A 20,779-nucleotide genomic window follows, 5' to 3' on the forward strand; every position below is an offset into this window, starting at 1 on the left:
GTATAAGTTGAATATCTTTACTTGCTTTAAAATGTATTTATGTATATAAATATATATATGTATATATATATATATATATATATATATATATATATATATATATATATATATATATATATATATATATATATATATATATATATATATATATATATATATATATATATATATATATATATAGGTTTAAGCTTCCAATTCAACTGTTATTATTGTTTTTGTTTTTTTTTTCTATTTTATAGAGAATTTTTCTCTCTATATATATATCTTTATATAAAAATTGAGAAAAAGTATTTCTGCACAAACAAATAATTTTCATGAGGAAAAAAAAGTTGGCTTTTCCTTATTATTGGGAACTGACTTAACTATTCAGCCTCATTGTTTTCTTATAGTTTCTTGAAGACCTCAGATTTTTAAGCACAAACTGACCTCTAAGTATTGAAATATTGACTAGTTTTTTTGTGTATGACAACATGAAAGGATTCTAAAACAAATTGATTTTGTGTTTTCCTGTGTAGTATTGCAACATTAAGATGGCTTAGATTAAAAAAAAAAACTACAAAAAAATTTTATATTCAACATAAAAAATCAAAAACACTTATAAAAACAATAAAAATTGTCTCATTATTATATATTATGAAACATTGTTTCATTATTATATATTTTTTTTAATGGTATGAAGATAATCAAACTTTGTTTTAGCTTTTTGAATACAATCAACATTCAGAACATTTCTGAAATTCTGCTATGTAGGAACTTTCAAAATCAGTCTTAGGAGAAAGAATTTGACCTAAAAATGGAACAAAATTATTATTGAATACACTTTATTATTGCAGTATAACAAAGCCAAGTCACCACTTGGCTTTGTTGTACAGCAAAGTACACCACTTGGCTAGCAAGGTCAACACTCTTGCTGTAAACTAAGCCAAGTCACAACAATTTGAAACCATGAAAACAACATAATAACCACTTACAAACTAAAAACACATAATATTATAACATATCACAAACATAGAAACGCTTCTTATATAAAAGATATTTACACACTTACAAAATATAAACCCATATAACCTTAACACATTTAAACACATAATAAATAACACATAAATATAATTAAATATATAAATTAAAAATGTATAAATTAGAAACATTTATAAAATACAACCTTATTTTTGTAATATTTGTTTAATGACATACCACTTAATAAATGTTTAACAACTTAAAAAAAAAAAGATCAAACAACCTGGTTTTTTATTTTATAAAAGTAAACAGATTTTCTTTAAAATAAGATATTAAATGATCTTGTTCTTTAACACAGAGTTGACCGTGTGAGATGCAAGGGTTTTGGAGATAAACACTAACTTTATAAAGAGTTTGACATTTTGACCTTCGAAAAGAGCATCATCTTCTAGAGTAATCATCGTTTTCTAATTTTTAAAAATAAAAATTACAGATTAATATACTTTAAATACAATTGACAAAGGACTTGAATTGTGTTATTATTAAAATGCATGAATTAAAGAAATTACTTGACTTTAAAAGTTACTATACTAATTTAAAAATAAGTTTTATTAATAACACAAGGTTTATCCTTTACTACAGAAGTCTTCAAATAACACAAGGTTTATCCTTTACTACAGAAGTCTTCAAATAACACAAGGTTTATCCTTTACTACAGAAGTCTTCAAATAACACAAGGTTTATCCTTTACTACAGAAGTCATCAAATTAATTTTCAATCTTACTACTTATTATTATTTATTAAAGATTTTAGAAGTCGTCAAAAATCTAAAGAGAAATATTAAAAGGCCAAGTATGGTAAAAACCTCGTGTCAAAGGTGCACGAATGGGTAACAGCAGCAGCATTAAAATAAGTATTTATTATAAGCGATAACAAATAAGATTAAAAGTTATAGCAATAAATAAAAATATATATTTAAATATGAATTGTTTATAAATGGTATATAAGGTTATAAATTTTAGTTATTAATATCATTACAAAAATTTATTTGTAATAAATATACAAAATACGATAAAATTAAGTTATTAGATTACAATATAGTTTTTTTAGTTTATAAAATATTGATAAGTGTCACCTAGCAATTTATTTTAACTAAAAAATATGCTCTTTTTTCTTAACAGTGAAAAATTGGTTTCATGCATATATTTATCTGAACTTGAAAACTTACATAGTAGCCAATCAGAGGAAGCATTCATAAGATCTAACAAAGAAACACTAGTTAAGGGTCTCTGGAGAAATCACAGTCGTGAGCCCCTGGTAATTTTTTATTTTAGTATGGAAATATGTTATGATAATTTATATTTTTATTATAATTTATTTTTATTATAACTTCATTATAAATATCATTTTATTATAACTTCATTATAAAATCATATGAAATATAATTATGAAGTAATATCATATTATCTAGTTATATAAAAGTTTATTATCTAAATAGGGTATTAGACTTATTTCTGATATCTGTTTGGACTATAAAATTTATGATCCAAGTTTGTGGAACAGTCTTCTTGTTAAACTTCTTTCATTTGACATGGTAAGTTGTTTAGAGACATGGCAAGTTGTTAAGAAACAGTTAAAAATTAAAAAAATCTACATAAGTTAAATATATTTATATACTTAATTAAATGTTTAGATAATAATGTAGTTAATGTAATTTATTTTTTATTTTTATTTTTAAGATATCATATTTAACTCACGTTCTTGTACTTTTATCTGGTGTTCTCGAACTAAGAGAGGTATGTATTGATTACTTTGACTTTGATAATAATGTTTTTATAATTATTATTCCAAAATATCAAGTGTTTACTTAAATTTTTTATTTCATAAAACAAAATCTGTAAAACATGATATAGCGTGAAATTTAAAACAAAAATGTTAATTCAAGTTAATATAAAGAAATTAGATGTAGTTTAGAATGGTGTTAAATGGTTTAGGTAAAAATTGTCCAGGTTAAAACTTAAAGCAGCGATTCTCAAACTGGGTCGAGGAAAGCAGTGTCTGTAAAAAATATAAAATAAACAAAAGTTTGTTTTTTACAAAAGTATAGTTTATTAAGTTTAAGTGTAAAAGAGTAGTTTGTAATTGTACTTGTAATTATCTGTTTATCGTATAACAAATATATTTTTTAAATTGTTTTAAAAAATATGTATGTATGTATATATATATATATATATATATATATATATATATATATATATATATATATATATATATATATATATATATATATATATATATATATATATATATATATATAAAAAATTCAAAGATATAAAACTTTTTTTAAAATTGTTTAAAAAAAGTTCTATATTTTGTCATTTAGTTGTCATTTAACCATATTTTTGTCATTTTACCATATTTTTACTAAGCGTGTCAAAGTGCAGTTGAATAAAAAACAATTTTAATTGGAATATTTATACTCGATTTATTTACAATTATTTTTATAAGTATTTTTTGTGCTATTTTTGAGACAAAGCTTCAAAAAGAAAATCAACGGTAAGTCATAACTGAAAATTTGGTTATTAAAGAATAACTTTCTGTTTAATTTTGTTGTTGTTGTTGTTGCTTTTTATAAATTGTCTTCTTAAATACTTTAAAAACATACAGTGAAATAAATGGCTCACAGTGGCTGGTGAACTTTTATTCAGATAAAACTCAATTTTTTTCATTCAATCGTTATTGCAATAATTTAGATCTTCCTATATTTATGAACTGTAATGTACTTGATGAGCCATCTGCCCTTCATCTTCTATGATTAACTCTTACTTCTGATCTTTCTTGGAAACCGTTTATCAAATCTGTTGCAAAATTAGCATCTGCTAAGGTTGCATCTCTTTATTGAGCTCGACACCTTACTCCGGATTCTATTCTCTATCACTAAACTCAAATCTGTCCTATGGAATACTGTTGCCATATCTGGGTTGGATCTTTTAATGATGCCCTTTTTCCTTTAGACAAAGTGCAAAAACGTATTGTAAACATAGTTGGACCTGCTCTTGCAGTCAACCTCCAACTATTATCACATCGCCATAATGTTGCTTCTTTTCTCTCTTCTAAAAATACTATAATGGACACTGCTCTAAAGTGCTAGCGCCTCTTGTGTCATCTACTAAAACTCATTCTGGTGTTACTCATCATTCAATGAAGTCTCATTCTTTTTCTGTGACTGTTCCTAAATGCTTCAAAAACTTTTATTCCTCTAGTTTTTTCCCTCGAACATCAGTTCTTTGGAATTCGCTTCCTTCATCTTGCTTTCCTGATTCATATAATTTGCAATCTTTTAAGTCGTCTGTCAATCGTTATCTTGCCCTACAATTTTCATCTTTTCTCTTCCAGTAACTTCCAACTCTAATAGTGATTGCTTGCAGCCTTGTTAGAAGCAAATGTTAAAAAAAAAATCTTCATTGTTTTAGAGGTCTGTAAACTCTTCATTGTTTTAGAGACCTGCAAACTCTTTATTGTTTTAGAGGTCTGCAAACTTTTCATTGTTTTAGAAGTTTGCAAACTCTTTATTGTTTTAGAGGTCTGCAAATTCTTCATTGTTTTAGAGGTCTGCAAACTCTTTATTATTAAAATTATTATCATTAAGAGACCACCACCTAGGGAATTTGAAAAAGTTTGAGTATAGCTGGTTCAAAGTTATGTCAAATTTTACAAATAATGTTTTATAGAAATGTTATGGGATTTACATTTACAATTACATTCACAATTTGATTTTATTACTGTTATCAAAATTAAGAATTATAATAATAAAAGGTTTACTCTTCACTTCTGGTCATTGTTTCCTTTAACTGCTTTAGGAAACTCTGTGACTTTTATTATTATTATTATTATTGTTATTATTATTATTAATATTATTATTTTTAAACTGTTCTTAATGTGTAATGGAATTAAATAAATATGTTTTTTAGTACAGCTGATTTGTTTGACAATACACACTATTTACCTGGGTTTTAGGAAGGTAGTTAAATTTGAAAAAAGGAATAACAAGATAAGTAAAATTAAAAAAAAATAATAATAATGAAAAAAAGAAAACTCAAGTTTGCTAAAAATATTTTTCTTTACATTAGTTTATGTATTTATTTTTTATTTCTTCATATATATTTTTTTACATTTTTTATTTACTTTTTTTTTGAAAAAAAGATACCGTCACTAACTAAAACATGGAAAGCTGTGATAATTTCTCCATTTAACTCTGGTAATAACTGTTTTCAATTTATTTTTATGTTATTTTAAATATAAATTAATATAATAAATATAAATTAGTATTTTTTTTTATTATTTGTAGCATCGTCACCATTATCATCAGATGAAGAAAAGGCTTGTTTACAAGCTTCACAGCTACTTACAAGGTGTGTATATATATATATATATATATATATATATATATATATATATATATATATATATATATATATATATATATATTCTCCTTCAACTCTATTTCTCCTTCAACTTTTTTTACAAAAGAATTGAATTTCATAATTTTAAAAAATCATTATGTTTTACAGAGAAATATTGTAATAACTAAAGTTTTTTTCGTTTTTAATGTTTTGAAAAGTTTATGCATTTTTTTATGTATGGATGGGGGTCATTTATGGCATACAGATGCATACAATGGAGGGAGGGTCTTAAATCAGTGGTTTTACAGTGTATATACTTTATGGATGCACCATAATGATAATTAATGGGTTTTTTTTATTATATGAAGCCCCGCAGCTTTCTATTTCAGTATAATGTTAGATAAGGAGTAAACAACTTTTTCTTAAAGTTTACTTATGCGATTATGAAATATTAAATCAAAAAAACAATTTAGAAAATTTAAAACCTTACTAAAGAAAAATTGGAACCTTAGTGAGAAAAAGTTAGAACCCTATTAAAGAAAATTTAGAACCTTACTAAAAAAAAGTTAGAACCTTACTGAAGAAAAATTAGAACCTTATTGATGAAAGTTTCAAATTTTTCAAATGCAGAAAATTTTGAACCTCTCTGAGTAAAAGTTAGAACCTTACTGTGACTAAAATAGTTTTTCTATAAAATGACTTTACATGAGGCTAATTGAATATAAATTACAAAATTTACAAAATACTATGTTGCTTAAGAGGTAGCAAGAGAAAAAAAAATAGTGAATTCTTTTTCTTGCTTATAAAACATGGTAACAAGAGAAAAAAAGAAGCAAAACACAAAAAATGTGTGACTTGAACAAAGGTTTAGGTAGGTTAGCTGCCATTTTTATTTAAATATAAAAAATTTAAATATAATAGCTTTATTGCTTCAATCTTATAATATTGCAATGAAGCATTTTTTACAACCAATTTCTCTTTTTGATGTTTTTCAGGTTAAGTAGTCTTTCAGACTAAAACTGAGTATTTTTATTGTGATAATAATGTTAAGAAAATTACCATTAGGTTTAAGTTTTTTTTTTTTTCTATTTTTATCTGAAATACATAAGTATATTAGAGTGAGCAAAGTTTATAAAGACAGATCTAAATCCCCATATATAAATCTGTACATATGTAATATTGAATTATAATGCTATTCAGTGTTTTATGTGTGACAATGTCTTTCAGGCATTATTAAATAAAATAATAAACTCCAAAGAAAATGTAAAATATTTTATATTTTCTTTGGAGTCAATGATGATTTTTGGGCTCCAGGTCTCAGATTTATTTTTTATTTTTTAATAAGGTACTCCAAGAAGCAAAACCGTCTTTTCACTAAGCACCTCAGAAGAGTGAAAAAGTTATATTTCCTTGGTTACCAATGTCATTTATTTTGCCAGATTCTGTATTGATTTAAAATTCTTTTATATTAAAATAGTTTAACTTTAAAATAGTTTGAATTTCAACTTTAAAACAGTCAATAACACTTAAGAAAAAGTTTTACTTTATAGAAGTAACTAATTAAAAGATAAAGGGTAACTATGCTATTAATTATAAGCTGGTATAATTACACCTTGAAAAAATATTAGCTAATAATGTATAATTTAACTTGTGGATTTCTAAGGTGCTTGCTAAGATAATAAAGAAAATCATTTAAAATAAAACAAATTTATGTAATAACGTGGTTGCGAATTTAAGCCCGCAGAATTTCTTAAAGCAATTTAAAATTAAATTTACGATTTTATTTATAATCATAAAAGTTGCCACAGTCATCATGGTCACACAGTCATCATGGTCATCATGTTAAGCTTTATTAAGAGAAAGGCAAATCATTTATTGAAAGGAGTTTAAATTAGTTTTTGATTATTATTATATAAGGGTAAGTCTGTGCATTTTTTCAATTTTTAAAGATTTTATTATTTTGCAAACATTGGTTAGGTGTCCACATTTCACCATTTGTCTTAAAATTAAGTTTTACATGAGAAAATGTTTATCTGCAGGTGGAAAATTCTATTTGAAAATTATCTGTATTTTACTAGTTTCTTAATTTTGGATGAAATGTCAAATTATTATTTTTAGCTAATGAAACATTGCTGTAAAAGTTGAATGGTTTAGATATACAAAAGCTATCTAACAGTTTAATTACGAGCGAATAAAATCAATGAAACTCTGCATTCCTGATTAAAAATCAGTTATTTAATAAAAGGTATTCTTGTGATGACATTTGTAAAAAGTTCAGAAAAAAATGTTTTCAGAATCCATTTTAAAAATATACAATTTATGCCAAATAGAAAAGTTAATCGTTTTAATTACAAAGATGGAGGAAAACTTTTAAACAATCCCCACCAATCATCAAGTTCAATTCCCACCATGTCTCTAACTTTGTACCACGCTCAACTTGTTTCTCTGCACAGCAGCTTTTTTCATCAAGGTTTGTGTTTAAGATTAAAGTTGGTTTTTTGGAGTTAAAGAGTTGAGAGAGGGTTGTAACCAGGACTAAAAGTAGCTTTCACTGTAGTGGATTAAATTCCAGCACACTTCTCGGTTATAATTTTTTGGAGTATAGTTTTTACTCTCCTGTAGTCTTTCATTAAGTGCATGAAATCTGGGGGAAAAGGGTGTATATTGCTGAATGAGTACAACCTTCAAACCTCTTGATATGATACTTACATTTCATCATACCTTACCTCTTGATCAATAAAGTTTTGGCTCCTCTGGCAAGTAACTTACATTTTATCATACAATGTACCAACATCTACACATTAACAGAGACTATGCTGTGATTTGCATAGAGCTTTGCATACGTCTGCTATGAGATGTAGAAATCTTACAAGCATCAACAAACTTTGCTCCCTCAAACATGACAATAACTCAAGCCTTACTTTTACCTTACCTCTTGATCTCTAATCAACTTCTTGCTAGTTAAAAAGATGTGCTGTAAATGTATTACAGCTGTTGCATAAACATTGCGAATGCTCTACTTTATCTCACTGACTTATAGAGTAAAGAAGCTGAAATGGGCAAATCATCAGTGTGAGACATTGTAGCGATAAAAAAGAGGCTTTAGGATAACTAATTTCTTTATATACAGGTATTTTTTCAATTAAAAATATGACAAAAAAAGGCTAATGACAATTTTTTTTAGGAATTTTTAAAAAAGTCCTGTATATTATATAAATTTTCAGAGAAGTCCTACTAAACCATAACAAGAACCATAATCAAGAAAATTAGAAGAAAAAAATTTTAACAAAAGTTTGAGTACACTAATTATTATATATATGTGTATGTGTGTGTATGTATATGTATATATATATATATATATATATATATATATATATATATATATATATATATATATATATATATATATATAAAGAGTTTGATTATTTGAAAAAATACAACTTTGTGATGGAACTTAAAGTTTCAGGCCCTTCGGCAATCATGAGCCATATTTTATTCTTTAAATTAAGAAAAAACCGTTAAAAAAAACATAATACAGAAATTGACAGAAAAAACATAACAAAGCAATGTAATGAGTTCTGACGTCAAAACAAACAATTTTTAATTAGTTAAAAAATTGATCAATCACCTGTGTTGAATAGGGCGAGAAGAAATTTGTTTCAATGCCTGCACTTGGATAGCATTTCACTTTTTTTGTTTAGCAGATTTTTATTTTTGGAAAATGGAATTTCATATTTTTCGTTTGTGCATAGTTTCCAGGACAATGTGGTTGGGTTGTAAGCATTGCATTGCTTAATTATTTTCCATTTAACAACTGGCTTTAAGTTGGCATCTTTTAATTTCCAAAATTCTTTTGATAATTCGGTGTCGTTTTTGATTTTTAGAATGTTAAATGATTTTATATGGTTGGCATATCTAAGTTTGAATGGTGTTTCACTTATACCGATGTAGGATTTGTTGACAGGAGTGTTAGTAGGATTATTGGAACTTATATTGGCTTGGTATACAATGTTTTTTGTTAAGCATTGGTTTGATAAAGGGCAGGTATTTTTATTAAGGCAATTGCAGTTGGTTTTAGGTAGAATTTCTTTGTTGTTCATAATTTGTTGATTGTGTGCGTTTAAAAAAGACTTCATATTCAACATACAGCTATAACTTATTTTTATCGTGTTTCTGTTAAAAATTTTGTGGAGTCTATGATTTATTGGGAAGTGTTTGTTGATCAAGGTTAGAAAACTTTTTCCTATATTAGTGCTAACATTTTTGCTGAAAGGAGGTTTAAACCATATGATGTTGCGTTTATGGTTTTTGGTAAAAGGTAAATTTAAATTAGGGTGATATGAAAGTTTGTGATTAAAACCAGATCTTAATAGCGCGTCATTGTACATAGGAGTAGATCTTTGGAAAATTTCCTCACTTGAAGAATTTGCAGACAAATCTTAACTAAATTGAATGCGGAAGCTGCTTTAAAATATTAGGCAGATGGTTTGAATCAGCATGAATATAATTTAAAGAATTTTCAGGCTTAGAATATTGTTTGAAAGTATGGTCATTGAGATTTAATATGGCGTCAAGGTAATTTATAATTTTCATATTGCACTGTATTGATATAGTGAGTTCGTTTTTTTTAAATATTTTAACAAAATGCTTTTTGATTTTTACTATTTGGGGGTCACTCTTTTTTTTAAAAAATTGCTAAACCATCATCGCGGTATAATCCAAAATTATTTTTATTATAAAATTGTGCAATTTGAAACAAAAGATAAATTCCCACAAGTTCACAAACTTCAGCACCATCAAATGCTCCCATTGAAACATCGAATAAACCACTTGATTTTTTAATCCAAACTTGATCATCATTAAATAATGATTTTCTTGCGTGATAGATCAATGTTTTATGGTTAGGGTCAATGTTAATGGTCAATGGTTAGGTCATATATTTATATATATATATATATATATATATATATATATATATAATATATATATATATATATATATATATATATATATATATATGTATATATATATATGGGCAATTCCATTTTTCACATGCGCAACAACTTTATCAAATATTTGCCTATTTAAACTGTAAATTAAACTTTTAGCTACTTTGTATGAAAACTGTTAGTCTAAAAAAAAAATAGGCTAAAAAGTTTTGAGTCAAAAGGGCAAACAAGTTTGGCCAAAAGAGGGCAAACATATTACTGAAAATGCCACTTAACTTACGTTATTCGGAAAACAAGGTAAAAAAATTGCTTCAATTTTTAGGTGAGACTTTTGCGAATCAGTAAAGCTGTTTGTATTAGAAACATTCACAAGATGTTGAGAATTCTATACTAAAGTAAAAAATATATAAAAATTTATCAAAGGTGACCAGCTAAGGAAAATAAGCTGGTTTTTTCAATACTATATATTTAAGTTACGTTACATCACTTACATTACTGAGCAATTATTATCATGGATTTTTTATATCTACTATTAAGAGTTACAGTTACGTAATAAAAGAGTTGTAAAATTATTGAACTCGTTTATTAAAAATAATTAACAAAGGAAATTTTAAAAAACTATTGGCACTCTTCCTGAGTGATTTTTGATAGCATTTATGAAAAGTTATCAAATCGAATACACTTTTTCCGCTAAGACCAAGAGCACCTTTAAAAAATTATTTTAAAATTTTTATTTTATTATTACAACTTTATTACTACTTATTTGAGTCATTTAAAAAAGAAAATCTTTGATTTATTGAAGTTTTGACATACACTTCTTATGTTTATGTGTATTGCATTTGTATTTTCATTAGGTTGAATTTTTAAAATGCTGCAAAGTATTTACATTTAAAACTTTTAAAATATTTTTGACTTAAAAAAAGCACAGTTTAGGAGGAAGAGGGGGCTCAGTTATATGTGATCATTTGTAATAGGGGGGAAAGTGTTAAGAATTGACAAATATAGGGTGACATGCTTTATGGATGACCCCCCTTAATTGCCCTCCTCCCCTCCATTTACAAACAATTTGTTTTACTAAAACAAAAATTAAAAGGTTCTAACTGATTTATTTTTATTAGGAGAATAGCAAATAAATCTTTTTTTTTAATGTCTAAATAAAAATATTTGTATAATTTTTATTTATTTATGTATATTTGTATGTCAACTAAAATAAAAATGCATAAATTTATAAATACGTTTAATTTAATTATCATTTAAAAAAATGAAGATTTTTTCTAAATTCTCTTAATATAAAAAGTTTCAGTTATAACCTTGTCAAACCAGTGCGTTGGTTTGACAAGTCTGAATTACTTAATGAGGTTAACGAAAAAGCGCCAGAACTTTGGTAAATTTTGGAACTTGGTAAGTTTTAACTTATGAACTTTGGTAAGTTAACAGAACTTTGGTAAATCATGAAGTTTTAACTTATGTTAAACAAATTTAAAATATAAATGTGCTTTAACTAAGCATTGTTATTCAAAACTTTATATGTAAAAACGTAACATTTAAATTTCTTTTGCACATATTATTAAAAATCTTAAGTTTTTCAACTAAATTTTAGAAGAAAAAAAACTTTATCATGTTTTTATTAACTTACGTTACATGAAAATTGCCAATGATATTTTCTTGAAATACAAATATTTTATAAAGTATAAAATTTGACCAACCACAATTTGAACATGTCAGCTCCATATTCATGCTAAATTAATTTGAATTATGCAAATAAATTTATGGTTAAAATAACATTTTACAATGATACTTTTTTAATCATGCGACAATGAGAAAAACCGTAACTTTCGGAAGCATAAAAATGACTTAAATTAATTAAAGGTATATTTTAAATAAGCTTTCACGTGTCTACGTCGATATTCATTTGCTAAAATTTGACAAAAAAAAGAACAAAATTTGACTACTTTTTCATTTTCCGTCGTTGAATTGCCCATATATATGTATGTATACACACACACACACACACACACACACACACACACACACACACACACACACACACACACACACACATATATATATATATATATATGTGTATATATGGACAGTTCGTTATTTTGATTGGTTATTTACCAAGTTATTTTGTAATAAATATATTGGTTTATTATGTATAATTTTTTGTCCATTAATATTTCTCTGTAAAGACTTCTATTTTTTAATATTTTTTTTTTTTTAATATATATTCAGAGTTTTTTAATTTTGTAAAATAATCTTTTGAAAATGTAAGTAAATTTTACAAAACATGTCAAGAATAAAAAACGTGTTATTTTTAAAAATAATTACTTATTTTATGCTATTACGACATTCAATATATATATATATATATATATATATATATATATATATATATATATATATATATATATATATATATATATATATATATATATAATATATATATATATAAGAACATAATTATATTTAGATGTCCAGTTATTCTTGACATTGGTCTTCCTGAAATTGCAGATGTTATGAAGAATACTGGACTATTTATTCAGGCCCTTATTTGTATTAAGTTAATACCAGACCAAATTCTTAGAAAGAAAAAAATAGAGGTACTTTTTTGATAATTATGACATTAATACAATACTTTACAAATCATATATATATATATATATATATATATATATATATATATATATATATATATATATATATATATATATATATATATATATATACATTTTGATATTGATAGAGGTTGCTAGATGAAATAGGGATTGAAGTGATATTAGCAAAAGTAGAAAAAGATAGAGAGCAAGGAATTATGGATGGACATTTAGGAGCTGTAAGTTTGGTTGAATAATTTTTATTCAAAAATCCGCTTTTGCTCGTTTTTTATACTTTTTTTGTTTTAGTAATTATTAATAACATTTTTACTTATTATATTCATTAATTTTATATCAATGACATTTATAAGAAAAATCATGTAAGAAGTGCTGCTATATCAACTGACAAATAGGTCAAACATGCGAGGAGTGTTGCTACATTGACTGACAAATAGGTAAAACATGCAAGGAGTGCTGCTGCATTGACTGACAAATAGGTAAACATGTGAGGAGTGCTGCTACATCAACTGATATAATCGACATCAAATAATAATTTAAAAAATTCAAATAATAGACATCAAATAATAATAACAATAACTTTTTAAAGCAAACTGTTTGTCTAGGCAACATTATGTGTGAGCTATCTGTTTTTATGTGGCTTATTGGTTTAAATCTTGTTTTTTTATTGCTAATCTTTTTTGTAGTTTTATATTTATCAAATATAAATATATAGTTAAATATAAAAAAGTTTTTTTACTGCTATAGTTTATAAATTGCAGTTAAAAAAAATTCATTAAAATGAATTTCATGTATTAAGAAAATTTATTAATTTTTTACTTTTGCAGTAGCTAAAAATAGTTTGTATAAACCAATTTGGGGGAGTGTCGGCACAAGCAAGAGTTCTCTATTCCCTTTACATAGTTTTAGTGGAAGGTAGAATACACAAGTGGAAAGTGTAATACACATGGTTTTGAATTTATATTGCATATTGATTATCTTGACGTTGATGGTTATAAATTGTAAAACAGTTGGTTTTTTTTCTCAACTAGAATAACATAAGAGCAGAATAAAAAGTGAGAACAACAATTTATAATGACATCATCAACAATTTATAAACTTAAGTCTTATTTATTCAAACAGACATAGATAGCAAAGTGAGTTTTAGTTAAGTACTACTGGCTATAATCTTTATGTTATAAATATGTTCAAGCTGTTTAAATCATTTTTGTAAATTTTTTTTTAACTTTTTAATTTTTCTTTATTTTGTTCTGTTTTATAAAACCGTTACTTTTATTAGTGTATAAAAGCTAAAAAAAAAAATTTATAAAATATGTTTTAAACTATGTTACTTTTAACAAGCGTTTAATAAGATTGCATTGTTAATTTTTGATATTCTTAGTTTTTTCTATTTCTCAGCATTTAAAAAAAAATATTTTAAATTATTTTTCTACAATAATTTTTTTTTTTAAAACAAAGTCTTTAGCCCATGTTAATAAACTGCACAAATATTTTGGTAAAAATTATTTTTTTTTTTGCTTTTTCTTTCAAATGAAAGAAACACTAAGGAATCCCTTGAAGGAAGGAATCCCTTGAAAAACCGTTTTCTAAAAGTAAATTTAGTAAGCTAGGATTAGTTTTAACTGCAAAATTTTTTTTAAAATATTTGCAGTGAAAAGCAATCCAAGTTGTTTCCAAGGAAGTTCAATTGTTTTTGGTGTTGTTTTTTTTCTCTTCATACATTCTTATCCAGCTTATTATCTACCAGTAGTTCAACTTTCAATCTCTCTTTTATCTAGTGTTAGATATTTTTTTTTATGGCAGCTCTACTTTAGAAATATTTTTTATATAAAAATAGCTCTTTATATATTGTATTTTGATCTAGTGTTTCTCTTTAACAAGTTCAAGTGAAATCCAAACTTTTATACTGTTTTTTTTTTAAGAAAAATTATCTTCAATTTATTTCAATTCTTCTTATGTTCAATTCTTAAACTTAAAATAGTTCTGATTTTAAATCCATTTATTTTAAAGCTGAGTATCGTGTATAGCAATTCTGTGTATTTATTTATTGTTCTGTGTTTTTTTTTAGATTGAGGAAGAAGTTTATAACTATGTAAACAAACACAATCTATTTGTCAGTTTAAATGGTACAGTTCATTTTGATAAAATGATTGGCTATTTAATTCGATCTCAAAAAATCAATAATTTGCTTCTCAAAACTATTACCTCTGGGAAGTATGGTTTTATTTTTATGTTACCATTAATTGTTCTCTTAAAAATTTACTAAAATTTCTTCTAAAAAAAAATTTTTTTTAAAAAAACTACGCTGACCTATTCTATTACTCTTGTTTATTTTAAAATATTTTGGTTTTAGCCTTAAAAATGCAGTAGAACTTATAACTCTTTATGCATCTTTCCATCCAAAGTCATTGGTTGCACAAAAAATCAATGAAGGTTTAGACGCAAAGCATGCTTTATTGGTATTTTTTGTATTTTTTTTCTTTTTATTAAAATTTTATTTTGAGGTTAAATTTCATGCCCTCCAGGACTTTTTAGGCTCAAGTAACCTTTTTTTCAATAATAAATAATAAATAATTTCTTGCGATAAATTTCTTCACTCACTGCAGGTTGATAGAAAATTTTATAAAATGTCATAAAAAAACTTTTAAAAAATCATCCTAAACTATCCTAATATAAGCATTGTTTAATTTAAAATATTTTGGTTGTAGTCTTAAAATCGCAGTGGAATTTTTGACTTCATCTTTTCATCCTTAAATGTTACTTGCACAAAAAATTGTAATTGTAAATAACTCTTTTAGCTCTGAATTGTATAAAAAAAAAATTAGATTACTGTTATTAATTAAGTTAAGCTGCTATTGATTTTGATTTTTAATTAAAAATTATTATTCAGTTTGTTTAGCCGTGTTATTCAGCCACTATTTTTCAGTTAGTATTATTTGCTATTGATTTTAATTTGTGTTAAAAAAAAAAAAATTTCAAAATTATAGTAAAAAAGAAAAGTTTTAAAGATTTTTTATCCAATTATCGTAATTTAAGTTGTTGCAAAAAAAATAAAACTTTAAGTTTTGCAAAAAGAAATAAGTTTTAGTTGTTGCAAAAAAAAAATTAGTTTTGGTTGTTGGACAAAAAAAATTAGTTTCAATTGTTGCAAAAAGAAAAAATTTAAAGTAAACATAAAACACATATCCAGCAAACATTTTATAGCAGTTTTGAGCAGTTCTCTGTAGTTTTACTCATAAAAAAAATGAGAAAAACTTCTTTTGGAATCTTTTGTTATATTTTTGTAGATTCTGTGGGTTAATTACAAAATATGTTAAAACAAACATAATATAATTTATATTATTTGGAAAAGATAATAAAAATTAGTTACCTCACCCATCCTATTCCACAAAAAAATCTTGTGGAATTCAAGATTGAATTGCACAAATGGAGTTAATGTTAAAAGTCAATGTTAAGACTTGAATTCAATGTTAAGATTCAAATTCAAATAAACTAAATGAATTAATAATAAATGAATATATGAATTTAGAGCATTTAAAATAGCTAAACAAAAGCAATCTAAGATTAATTGAGGAATTGTCTAATTGAGGAAGCAAACTTGGATGCGTTTATCCTACTCTAGGGTAGCACTAATAGAACAAATAGGAAAGACTTTCAAGCTTGGTGTTTGGATACGACACAAACTGGATGGTAGTCAGGAAGGTCAGCGAGTAGATACCTGGTTGAATCTCTAGTTTTTGCATCACCTGCTAAACTGGTTTGACTATCATTACCAGAAACAAGAAGTGGGTATTTTATGTAAACCACTTCAAAAAGTCAAATCAACGTTAACAATCAAACCAACAATTATGCATTAGGTATGTGGAGAGGTTAGGGGCTCTCGATATTTCTAAAGCTTTTGATAAAGTTTGGCATGCTGGTCTTCTCCATAAGCTCTCTTCTTACGGTGTATCAGGTAACATTTTTAAGATTATTGAATCCTTCCTTACCAATCATAATATAAAAGTTATCCTCTTTGGATAGCACTCTTCTTCATTTCCTGCAACTTCAGGGGTTCTTCAAGGTTCTATCCTTGGCCCTATACTTTTTTTGATTTACATTAATGATCTTTCAGAAATTCTCATATCTAAGGTGCCATTGTTCACTGATGATTCTACAATTTATTCTTGTCTTGACAAGAAGCCAACACTCTCTGATTGCTTGAAGGGGGCATTTGAGCTTGAAAAGGGTGTCACTTCTGCTACAGCATAGAGATCTCAGTGCTGGTAAATTTTAATTCAGATAAAACTCTTTTTTTCATCTAATTGTTATCGCAATAATCTAGATCTTTCTATATTTATGAACAGTAATGTACTCGATAAGTCATCTACTCTTCGTCTTCTAGGGTTAACTCTTACTTTCAGTCTTTCTTGAAACTATATATCAAATCCGTTGCAAAATTAGCATCTGCTAAGATTGCACCTCTTTAACGTGCTTGCCACTTTTTTACTCCAGATTCTATTCTTTATCTCTATAAATCTTAAATCCTTCATTTTGCTTTACAAACTTCATCTTTTCTTATTCAGTAACTTCCAACTCTAATAGTGGTTGCTTGCAGCTTTATTGGAAGTGAAAATGTTAAAAAAAAAAACAACTCAAAAGTATACCTACACCCAAAAAAAGTTTTAGTTTTGATTTGGTTGGGATTGAGCCGCATTGTGTATTAGGAACATAAATATTATTTCACCAAGTTGTACCAAACAGGGTATAATTTTTTTCATCACCAAGGAACAGCTTATAAAATAGAAGGTTCTACAACAAGGAGACACTCTGACATCACAACAATCACTTCTTTTCAACATGGTAACATTCATAAGGAGTTTCATGTTGTTTGAAAGATGGTTCTAATAATGGCAATTAATAAAGTATAAAATTTTTTTGGCATACACCCATAAAAAATTGACCATTTTTTTCATTTGGTTTTTTTTATAACTTTTTTCATTTAATGTCAGTGTTTGTCTTATTATTCACGTTTTTGTTGAAATTCTTATCGATTTTTTTTACAAGAGCTCTATAATTCTTCAGCCGAAATAGCTGTTTAGTTGATCTTTAACATTCTCGAAATTGATAAAATAACTCTAGTATATGTGTAATTTTTTTTTAATTCACCTCCCTATGAAGGCCGCTACAGTCAAGTAGGCTACTTTAGTTGTGGTTACAACCCTCTCTCAACTCTATATTTTCGAAAAACGAACCTTGACAAACAAAGCCGCTGCGCGAAGAAATAAGTTGAGCGCGGTACTACCAGGGACAAGGTGGGGATCAAACTCGGAACTTCTCGCTTATGAGGCGAGCGTTCTACCACGACCGCAAAATATATACACATATATTAGAGTATATATAGTATATACTCTAGTATATTTGTATATAGTATTTACTCTAGTACATATAATATGAGTAAAAATAGAATGTTTATAATCATTTTTAAAAAGTTGAATTTTACTGTAGAGTTAAAGTTGACATAGCATTTTTCCACATATATTTTTGGCATTTTTCCAAAAATAATTTGAGAGTTGGTTGATTGTTAACTTATATAGCAAATAAAAGTTACTTTAGTTAAGGAATTAGTCTGATTTTTCTAAAAACACCTTTGAACTCAGAAATATAGATACCAAAAAAATTTTTTGTGACATTTTATTAAACCTCTTTCTGTTTCAACACAGTTCAGAAATTTAAGGTTTAAGTTTACTTTCCGAGTAAGTTTACTCTCAGATTAAGTTAACTCTCAAACCCTAAAAATGTTAATAAAACAGTATGAGAGACATCTAGACGAATATTTGAAGAAATATTTTAAAGTTTTGGCAGAATTGAGTTTATAATGCTTGTTGAATTGCACCCTCAATTGGGAACAATAAGAAAGTTTAGTAAGGTTATAAAAATCAATAATACATCAGGCCGATAACACAAACATTGGTAAAATCTTGAGTTAAATTTTTTTATAAAACCATTGAAAAAGACAATAATAAAAAATTAATATCTGAGACGTGGGAGGCTTTATAAGCGCAAATTTCGTAAGTGCGAACTGGTATAAGTGCGAAGCGGCGCACTTATGCCAGTTCGCATTTATGCCGACTCGCGCTTATGCCAGTTTTTGCAACTGCTTCGCACTTATGCCAATTCGTACTTATGCCAATGTTAACAAATTCTTTTTGGCGCACTTATGCCAGTTCGCCCTTCTGCCTGTTTTTGCAACTGCTTTGCACTTATGTCAATTAGCACTTATGAAATTCGCGCCTATTCAGTCGTCCCATTTGATGTATTTTTGCAGTATTTGAAAGTTGATATATAAACAGTTATTTTTTGATAAACTTCACCTTTCTGTCGGTATATTTAGTTTTTTAAATACAAAAAAAAAGTTTTTTTTGGCAGATCTTCATTGTCAATTTTCTAAAAATGTGATACTTTCTAGATTTTTCTAAAGATGAAAATGAAGTGTCGAGATGTCCCTCTTACTATTTTTATTAACATTTTTGGAGTTTAAGATTAAAGGGTATTCCAATCCTGAATCTGAGTGTAAACTTACTCTAAGAGTTAATTTACTCTGAGTGAAATCTTACTCTGAGATTAAACTTAACCTTAAATTTTTGAACTGAGACAAGTTCATTGTGTTTCCATTTAGAAAACAAGGCATTTTAAGTTCCTTTTTCTAAGTTTTAACCGTCTCAAAGGTTGTTAAATCTACCCAGTGGACACGGTACATTTTTATTAGGTTTAAACCTAATAAAAATGTCCAAGGAACGTTTAGAAAACGTTTAATGCCCACTGGGTAGTTTAAAAAATGATGTTTTAACAACTGTAATAATAGTCTTGAAACTTCCTATTTTATATTTGTGATGAGCTTTATGGCGGCTGTTTTGTCTATCGCTGATTTAGTAAATGATAAATTTGTAAGTTGGATGAATTTTGAAGAAATGTTTACAATTTCATCTTCATTATTGTTAAATTTCTAAATAGCTTGTAAAATTTTGTAAAAAATAGTCCGAGGTTCAGCTTTAACAAAAAAAATCTAAAAAGTGTAGTCTTTAAAGAAATTTTTCAATTGCTTATAATTATGTAAAATTATATTAATTGCTTTTAATTATGTAACAGGTATATCTTCAAGAGCAAGGTCTTCTCGCAGAAACGAAAAAGTATTTTATCTCGCATTTTAAACAGGACTGTGATGAGACAAGCCTAATAGAAGTATCGTTTAATAATAACAGCCATTTGTTTAATTTAACGGAAACACGATAAGCTTTAGAAGAAAAAAAGTTGCCTACAAAAAAACGTTGAAGAATTTTGGTTTAACTTTTTTTTACTGTTAACATTCAGCTGTTGGTTTTAATTAACGTCACTTTTGACGTTTACAGCTAAATGACTAAATAACGTTACTTTTAACGTTTACAGCTCAGTACTAAATAACTCAATCAAAATGCGATTTTTTTATTTATATGTGGATTGCTTGAAATTTACAACTAGAATGTGTATTTAATTTTCTTCTTTATCTCGATTAGCTTGAATTTTTCTCGTAATAAAGACAACGTGAAATTTAGATTTTTATGTCGTAAAAGGAGTTGAATTGCTCTTTTTGAGCAATTCAACTCCTTTCACTACATAGATTTTACTACATATATATATATATATATATACATATATATATATATATATATATATATATATATATATATATATATATATATATATATATATATATATATATATATATATATATATATATATATATATATATATTTAAACAACTTTAAAAATTATTCTACACAATAGAGTGCTCAATGTTCTTAAAAGAACAGAGCAATTATATATTTTATATTATTAG

At 26.0% G+C, this 20,779-nt stretch overlaps 1 protein-coding gene across 2 annotated transcripts in view; it reads left to right on the forward strand.

Moving 5' to 3' along the window:
* Positions 1 to 20,434, forward strand: part of LOC101234329 (kinetochore-associated protein 1) — a 120,560-nt gene extending 100,126 nt beyond the window's left edge. For both annotated transcript variants that reach the window (XM_065804590.1, XM_065804591.1), the window contains exons 62-71: positions 2,139 to 2,274; positions 2,456 to 2,551; positions 2,697 to 2,753; positions 5,161 to 5,215; positions 5,306 to 5,369; positions 12,783 to 12,912; positions 13,056 to 13,145; positions 14,993 to 15,138; positions 15,278 to 15,383; positions 20,053 to 20,434. In XM_065804590.1, the coding sequence (XP_065660662.1) occupies positions 2,139 to 2,274; positions 2,456 to 2,551; positions 2,697 to 2,753; positions 5,161 to 5,215; positions 5,306 to 5,369; positions 12,783 to 12,912; positions 13,056 to 13,145; positions 14,993 to 15,138; positions 15,278 to 15,383; positions 20,053 to 20,196 (1,024 nt within the window). In that variant the 3' untranslated portion in view covers positions 20,197 to 20,434. The remainder of the gene's footprint in view (positions 1 to 2,138; positions 2,275 to 2,455; positions 2,552 to 2,696; positions 2,754 to 5,160; positions 5,216 to 5,305; positions 5,370 to 12,782; positions 12,913 to 13,055; positions 13,146 to 14,992; positions 15,139 to 15,277; positions 15,384 to 20,052) is intronic.
* Positions 20,435 to 20,779: the final 345 nt, after the last annotated feature.

Source organism: Hydra vulgaris, chromosome 09 (assembly GCF_038396675.1).
Source record: "Hydra vulgaris chromosome 09, alternate assembly HydraT2T_AEP".
NCBI classification, from domain to species: domain Eukaryota; kingdom Metazoa; phylum Cnidaria; class Hydrozoa; order Anthoathecata; family Hydridae; genus Hydra; species Hydra vulgaris.